This window comes from Triticum aestivum, chromosome 5D, assembly GCF_018294505.1.
Source record: "Triticum aestivum cultivar Chinese Spring chromosome 5D, IWGSC CS RefSeq v2.1, whole genome shotgun sequence".
Classification (NCBI taxonomy): domain Eukaryota; kingdom Viridiplantae; phylum Streptophyta; class Magnoliopsida; order Poales; family Poaceae; genus Triticum; species Triticum aestivum.
Window position 1 is genome coordinate 382667589 of NC_057808.1, and position 8643 is coordinate 382676231.

General features: G+C 51.1%; 1 protein-coding gene across 1 annotated transcript; it reads left to right on the top strand.

Annotated features, from left to right (window-relative positions):
• Positions 1 to 4195: 4195 nt before the first annotated feature.
• On the top strand, positions 4196 to 6764 carry LOC123121963 (protein TIC 62, chloroplastic). The gene is made up of 6 exons (XM_044542062.1): positions 4196 to 4643; positions 4744 to 5118; positions 5206 to 5739; positions 5825 to 6019; positions 6113 to 6352; positions 6463 to 6764. The coding sequence occupies exons 1-6, from the start codon at positions 4357 to 4359 to the stop codon at positions 6515 to 6517; spliced, it is 1686 nt and encodes a 561-aa protein (XP_044397997.1). The 5' UTR covers positions 4196 to 4356; the 3' UTR covers positions 6518 to 6764.
• Positions 6765 to 8643: the final 1879 nt, after the last annotated feature.

Genomic DNA, 8643 nt, shown 5'->3' on the forward strand with positions numbered 1-8643 from the left:
AAAAGTGATGAAACAATTTGCAAACAAAATATTGGAAAAACCGACATATTATTCATAATGTCATGATCATGTCAATGTAATTGATATGAGACATCCACCTGATATGCAAAGTCCAGGGGGGTAATCTCCCAAAGTATAACCTGTTAACAATCATCAGATTACATATATTGTACTCTTTTTCCCTTCACGAGTTCTTCCCTAATGGTTTCTCATAAAAGGTTTTTAACGAGACAATAGAGATACAAGTGTTCATATATGTCATATCATTTTCTCCTTATATTTTTTCCATTGGGTTTTAAAGGAGTTTTCAATGGCATATATAATCGCACTCTTTTCCCTTATGAGTTTTCTCTCAAAGTTTCTCGTAACGGTTTTTAATGAGGCAATATCTTCTCAAAGGTTATATGTCATACTTTCTATTTTCCCTATCGGGGTTTTTAAAGGAAGTACTCAAGACATATTTATTGTTCTCTAAACTCACCAATGAGTTTTCTCCTTCTTCAAAGGTTTTTCTCGTATGAGTTATCAAGAGACAATAATCATTATATGTTGCATCATTTTCTCCTTATTTATTTTCCCACTAGGTTTAAAGGAGTTTTAGCAACATATCTACACTATTCTCCTTATATTTTTCCCACAGGTTTTTTGGAGGAGACTTCCAAGATGAAGATGATGAACGTTCAAGGCAAATACATACTAGGAGGAGACTATCAAGATGATGTATATTCACAAAGACAAGCATTGATTAGGAGGAGTGTTAGGAATTAATTAATTAGGTTAATTAACTATTAATCACTGCTATGTCGGTGCCACTTTTGAAAACTGCCTCCTTTTGTAACCGCCTTGTAAACTGGGTATAAATATGAAAATCAGTTTCTGAGCCCGGGCTCAGATGAACCTGAAATCTACACCACAGACTCGCACGTGGATCCGTTCCATCCAATGTATTTTACCGTCGTATTTTCCCTTTCCCAGCCAACCGTTGGAGCTCAATCATTGCAACGGCGGGTTACGCTAGGGAGGCGGAACAGACTGAAGTCCGATGGCTCGGAGTGTTATGTGAGCCAGCCTGAGCCATTCACGCCACCGGCCTCCAAACGGTGAGTAGTCGGGCTGGCTTTAAATGCACCCACCCATCTGCTCGTCCCAATGGAAGAAGGACATGGCTGCAAAATGAGCGGATTCAGTTGCTCTGCAACCTGGTTCAGTTCGCAATAGGAGCAAATCTTACGTACCTGAATCTGCTGTCCTCCGACGCAGTGCCCACCTTCAGACCTCCTAGTCGTGCCACTCCTTGCAGTTTCGACAGACGAAGGCGCCATTGCTACTACTTCTAGCTTCAAAATGGTTTGAAAAGTGCAGGACTACTGAAAAGCACCAAGGGTGGGCTGCCGGGTCGCCTGCTCTTATACAGCAGACGCCGGTTTCCCACATGCCACCTGAGTCTGCACAGCTTGCATTTCGAATTTTGAACTGGAGACGTGCCCAAACCGGGGCTATGTGTGCATGCTGGCCAGGTGTCACCAAAACTACATCATCCGTGCACATATTATTTCTATTCCACGCAGGTAATCCCCTCTGGTGAAAATGAGAACCAACTTCAATTACTAAGAAGAAAAACCTGAAATATCGAACATGTCCTAGCAAATAGTTTAAATTCACACTCAAGTTACAGTCTGCCAAATGAATAAGTCACAGATGATTGCTAAACAAATGTTTGCTCTAACCAAATGAATAATTCACAGATGATTGCTAAACAAATGTTTGCTCTAACTTTTACAGTCTGCCACATGACTATCAAAACGGAGGAACAAGCGTGGAGCAACGCTCACAGAAACACACCAAAAAGTCCTTGGAACTACAATAATACATAGTATCTAAAGTTCATAATTCATTTCTCAGCAACACCCATCCGCCTAGTGCATGTGGTTCGGCGGTGTCATTCCATGCCGCAATTCTTGCACTTCCCAGGCTTCCGCGGTTTCTTTGGTGCATCCCCTCTTTCGGGGCACGTAGTCCATTTGTGTCCCTCATGACGACATATGCTACAGAACCTTGTCCGCTTACTCAGCCCCTCGTACGATGCCATCTCTCTGCTATTTGTCATGTAGGTTTGTCCTGTAAGTTGTATCGAAAGTGACCACATCACCAAAGAACCTGTACTGCATTCAGCTGCTACCATTAGTCCACATGAAGTTCTTCACCTTGTTCTATCTGCCAAAACTTTGGATGTAAATTCATGATCACCATTCACAATGTCAGCAAACACCTCCAAAGTTTTTCCTAACATCGTCCTCTGCCTGCTCATGACGTATCTTACCGCAAATGTTCCTTAGAGTCCGTTTTGTGAATGGCACTTTCTCGACTGACCCAAAGAAACTGCCAATTATGTTGTATACCTTCCCAAGGTTCACACTATTCTCCCTGAACTGTTTTATCAAATCCTTTGTGTACACATCAATGTGTTTCTGCGACAGCCAGTGCACTTTCTCGCCCATTATCAACGACATAGAATGGTTGTGGCTTTCACGACGCTCTGTATGTACCAGGTTTTGTCTGCTGCACGTAACAACCTAATCAAGGCCAGGCACTCACATCTGCATCACCTACTATTCTCAGTCTCCGGCTTGCCCTGCAAGTTGTTCAGCAGAACACACGGTAAAAATGTTTCCCGAAATAAAAAAACATTAACAAAAGAATAATTAGAACTCACCGAGCAACCAAAGACAATCTCTTGCATGCATTTTGTCCTCTTTGCGTTTAATGTGCTCTTATCCCATCTAATACCAAAGCCAATCTCACAGGAATACAAATTCTATAAGTCATATGCCTCACCCAACGAATCGAAACTCAGGCCAAGTTCTGGCTTAATTACACTCTTTGTTGGCTCCTCCGCGTATTTTGCCAATCGACTGCTCCATAGCACTCATTCTGGGAGGGTATAGTGCCCGATCTGGTGGACCACTACCCAGCTGTAATCTGCGGTTCATGGCAGCACGATTAGTAGGTTCCAATTTTTTTTGCAATTTATTCTATTTTATGTAACAAATGTCTGAAACCATGACACCAGGAAGCTTTACGGGAATGGAAAGCCAAAGGTTCCAATTGATTCAGATTACAGAATCCATCACTAACCATGTGTTGCCTGAAACTCACACATTCTAATCTACATCTGAATTTTCTTTTTGTCCTCTGCGCCCAGTAATCAGCAGGCACTAGCCATAGAAGCTAAAATCCTACAGTAACCAAGGTTTGTGCCAGAACTAGGCAACTTACAGTAATGTGCAGGAACTAGCAATAACAGTCAATTCCTAGAAGCACCAACATCCTACGTTCGTACCTTTTTGTCCACTCAGGGGCCTGCGGGTTGACCCTGTCAGTTGACTGCGCAGACCTCGTCGAAGATGAGTCCGGTCTTCGCCGGCCCCAGCTCTTGGGGCACCATTGACTTCGCCACCGATTTGTTAACCACACCCAGAGCCAGCATCCGAGTCTGCAGGCACGGCTGCTCCCGAGCCGATGTTTGCCAGCAGGACCAGAGGAATCGAATCTGGTTGTCCATGGCTGTCGGCAAACTCCTCTCGCAAGGGGAACCTGAGAAACATGCGGCAAAAGAAAAGAAGCGAAAGCAGATCTGAGATACCTAACCTGTCAACGGCATCTAGGAGGAACTCCATGCCAGCATCCTCCATTTTTTGCACGCAGGTACCGCCGGTGTTGACCGAGCGCCGCCGGCGAGTGGTTGGGAGCAAGACGGATACGCGGGCCGGCAAGTGTTTCCAGAACGAACCAGACCACACGTTCTGGTCCATGGCTCGGAAAACCCCATCACGTTCTGGGCCACGGACCAGACCACACGACTGTTTCCGTCGCCCCGCCGCTTGACCTAGGGCCCACATATGCCTACTGTGGCAGTCCAGTCAGACGCCTTTTCATGGATCCCAAGCACAGAACGTGTGGCAAAAATATCGAGCTCAGCTGGGCTCGGGCACCGAAACGCCTCATCCGTATAAATACCCCAATCTTCAATCAATAGAATAGCTGTTCATCCATTATTCTCTCTGCTCTGTCTTTTCCATCTTTACACCCGCGTCGCCATCCACGGCACGACCGGCCATGTCCCCATGCCACCTCGGTTCTCTTCACTCCTTGCATGGACACTGGACGAGGGGATGAGGAGAGGGCCCCACGTTATCCCAGCCCGGGGACGCGGCCGCGCCACGTCGGACACCACACATCACCCCTCGACGCGATACGAGGCCACCAGCAGCCGCCGCGGGGGCTGGAGATCAGGGGAATCCGAGTGACATCCAGGGAGTAACTGGAGCGGCGGAGAGCTACAACGGTTCGATCGACATGGAGGCCAAGGCCGCCGCCGTGTCCCTCTCGGCGCCGCTGCCCCGGTGCCGCGTCGCCGGCGGCAACGGCCCGCTCGCGTGCTCTGCCTCGGCGCGGAGGTCGCGCAGGTGCGGGTATCACCATGGCGCGCCCCTCAGATCACTCGCTCGCCCCTCCTCCTCTGCTCGCTCCTTCCCCGCCGGCCGCGTCTACGCGATGGCCGCGGCCGCAACGACGCCGGTGAAGGAGCAGGACCTCGTCTTCGTCGCCGGCGCCACCGGGAAGGTCGGCTCCCGGACCGTAAGGTACTACTCTTCAACTCTGCTCGATCGCCGCCGGCAGTTTGCGGTTCCGTTGGCTGCTGCATGCGTAATGCATTTGGGAGATGATGCCATGCGTGTGCAGGGAGCTCATCAAGCTGGGCTTCCGCGTCCGCGCGGCCGTCCGGAGCAAGGAGAGAGCGTCGCCCCTCGTGCAGAGCGTGGAGCGGCTGGAGCTCGGCGAAGGGAGCGCCGCGGACTCGAGGCTGGAGCTGGTCGAGTGCGACCTGGAGAAGCAGGGCGAGGCGGGCATCAAGGCGGCCATCGGCGACGCGGCGCTCGTGGTGTGCTCCATCGGCGCCAGCGAGAAGGAGATCCTCGACGTCACGGGCCCCTACCGCATCGACTACGTGGCCACCGACAACCTCGTGCGCGCCGCGGCCAAGGCCGGCGTCGAGCACTTCGTCCTGGTCACCTCCCTCGGCACCACCAGATTCGGCTTCCCCGCCGCCCTCCTCAAGTAAACACGTCGACGCCGCTACCTCTTTCGAACCAGACTTTGTTTTGGCCAAGGATTGATGGAGTTTTCACATGATCGATCGAGCAGCTTGTTCTGGGGCGTTCTGTGCTGGAAGAAGATGGCGGAGGAGGCGCTGGTGGCCAGCGGCGTGCCGTACACGATCGTGCGGCCGGGGGGCATGGAGAGGCCGACGGACGCGTACAAGGAGACGCACAACCTGGTGGTGTCGCCGCGGGACACGTACGTCGGCGGCCTGGTGTCCAACCTGCAGGTCGCGGAGCTGATCGCGTGCGTGGCCAAGAACAGGAGGGCGGCCTACTGCAAGGTGGTGGAGCTCGTGGCCGAGACCACCGCGCCGCTGCTGCCCACGGAGGACCTCCTCGCCAGAGTCCCCTCCGACCCCGGCAGGGCACCGCCCCCGGCGAAGGAGTCGCCTCCCGCAGCAGCGGCGGCACCAGCACCAGTTGCAGCACCTCCAGCACCGGCACCGGCACCGGCACCAGCAGCACCTCCAACACCGGCACCGGCACCAGCACCAGCTGCAGCCCCTCCAGCACCGGCGCCGGCACCTGCACCAGCTGCAGCAGCAAAAACAGAGCGGCCGCTCTCGCCATACGCGGCGTAAGTGAACCGACTGGACTGGTATCCTGATGGACTGATGGTAATAGACGATCATTTGCTGATGCATTTTGTTGCATTGCTGCAGGTACGAAGGGTTGAAGCCACCATCTTCCCCAACACCCAGCTTTAGCAGCGGCACCACCGGTCAGGCAGTGAAGGAGTCGCCTCCTGCACCGGCACCGGCACCGGCACCAGCACCAGCTGCTCCGGCTCCTCCTCCTCCTCCTCCGGCCGCTCCCGCTGCTTCTGCAAAGCCACGGCCGCTCTCACCCTACGCGGCGTAAGCAAACCAACTGATCGATGTTACATCCTTGGCATTTGAGTGAAGAGTTTGGCCTCTGATGGATCCATTAATTTCCTGATGGCGTCGCAGGTACGAGGGGCTGAAGCCACCGTCTTCCCCAACACCCAGCAGGAGCGGCAGCAAGAAAATGGATGCCGGTGATTCTCCATCACCGCCGCCCACTGCCGCCTCTCCGGATGCAGCAACGAGCACGACCGCCGAGGCTGCAGCCCAGTCGTCCTCGCCGCTGTTGGATTCCAACCCCAATGGAGCTCCTCCCACCGCCGCTGCCACTGCTGATCCAGGGCGCCCACTTTCGCCATACGCCAGGTACCAATTTCTCCCTGTCCCCCTGCCCATCTAGCTCATGGCAATGGCATTCGAATTCAGGCGTATGATCCATGCATCCCTCTCTGTCTGATTAATTGCAACTTTGCTAGGTACGAAGACCTGAAACCTCCAAGCACGCCAACTCCATCCGCGCCCAAAGTATAGAGCGGCCGGCCGGCGGTTACTTCCATTTACCTTTTCTTTTCCTGCTCGATCGGCGGCCTCTGTCCGAGTGCGAGCTCAAGGCACGTGTATACGCCAATTTTCCTTCTTCGAGAAATACAAATGTACACGACGATGGCAAGATGCATATGTATATGCATGTATACGAGAATACCCGCAAACAGCCGACGCCATGAGACATGAACTAACCGTTGGCTTGCACTAAAGAGCGTACAACTTAGGTTGTGTACAATGCAAGGTGCTTGAATTCTCCATTTGACTTTTCCACTTGCCCCTGTAGCTCCCGCGGGTGGCAGTTGGGCGAAGCCCTAGCGCCGGCCACCTCCCTCCTCTACCCACCCTCCTCCTCCCTCGTGTTCGCCAGAGGGTTCCGCCGGGCCAAGCCCGGGCGGGGGCGAGCCCCCCCTCCTTGCTTGATGTCTGCAGTGCGGGTTGTCACCACCGCCACAAAACTCCTCCCTGGTCATCTCGCCGCTCCGGACACTGTTGCCGCCCCGGACGCCACTGCAGTACGTCCGGCTATTCTTGGAGTGCGCCTTGCCCTCTATTTGTTCGACAAATTGCTCGAGCATTTTTTTGTGATTCGTTTGTAGGGAAAATAATGGATTAATTCGGATGGTTCATCAGATGAGGAGTATGGAGCTTGATGAATTAATGCAAAATGAGTTCTTGATTCGTTAGAGTCGGACGAAGATGTCGAGATGATGATGATCATGAGCATCCGGGAGGAAATGGACAGGGAGGTGGAACACATCCCAAACTTCAAGGGTTCGATCAAAGGGAGGAGTTTCAAACCGGGATAGGGTCACTGGAGCACGGCTACTCTACAAGTACTACTTTGATCCTAATTGTTCTTGTGCGTGGTGGAGGGAGTGGATGCACGTGCTCCCTACTTCAGGCTCATTAGGGATTGTTGTGGCAACTCTCGTTCTCTGTTAAGCATAAATGCACGACAACTATGAGAATGCTTGCACTAGGTACCGTCGCCGACGCCGTTGGTGGGATGGTTCGGATGGGAAAGAGTACATGCCTAAAGACCACTGTAAAATTTGCCCGCGACGTGATGCAGGTGTTTGAAAGCGAGTAGATGAGAGAACCAAATTTCCAAACAGAAAAGTTGATGGCTATTGGAGCGGCAAGAGGCTTTTTAGGTATGCTCAGTTTAATTGATTGCATGAATTGGCAAATGGAAGAACTGGGGTACTACCTTGCATGAATTGGAGCGATCTCTCGTTCAATTGCTTGATGTATTGGAATCTCTCGAGCATGCATGAACTGGGGTAGCTACCTTGCATGAATTGGAACGATAGATCTCTCGAGCAAAGTCTCCCGAACACGAGAGATCTCAACCTTGCATGAACTAGGGTAGCTACCTTGCATGAATTGGAACGATAGATACCATTTGCTTGATTGCATGAATTGGCAAATGGAAGAACTGTCCCAAAGATTTGTACGGGATGTACCAACATCACACCAAAGAGGCCACCATCATACCCAAAGCAGTGGCATCAAATGACTTATGGACTTCACATGCTTTCTTTAGCATGCCTGGTTTTCACAACAACATCAATGTGCTCCAGCGATCTCTCGTGTTCGGGAGACTTTGCAATAGGGAAGCACCGCCGTTCTCTCGTTCAATGTTTGAATTTACTTCAAACAAATTTTATGTTTGAACTATGGTTGAATCGTGGAACTACTCAATAATCTTCTGATATTCATGTGTATGATGGACGTGCATGGATTTGAGGGTTTAGAGATGAGGAGTGTGGTTGTCCGTCAGTAGATATCACAGGCTGTCCGAGGTCACGTCCGGGCGCGTCCGCGGATGTTTAGGGGAGCGAATTTGTCAAATCTGGTTGTAGATGTTCTTACTCTTGCAGCAATTCAAATATGAGCCCAGACTCATCTACATCCGATAAACAGAAAGCTCATGAAAAAGTAAAATTTTCTAGGAATTCTGATTTGTTTTGGCATCGTGATGTTTGGACATTTGAGGAGCTCTATGCAAAAAAGACAAGCCCAAACAATGTACTTTTTCAAAGTTTCTTTCACAGCCAAATTTTGTCTTTTTTTGCCACGACCGTCTCGAATGTCCAAACGTCATGAAC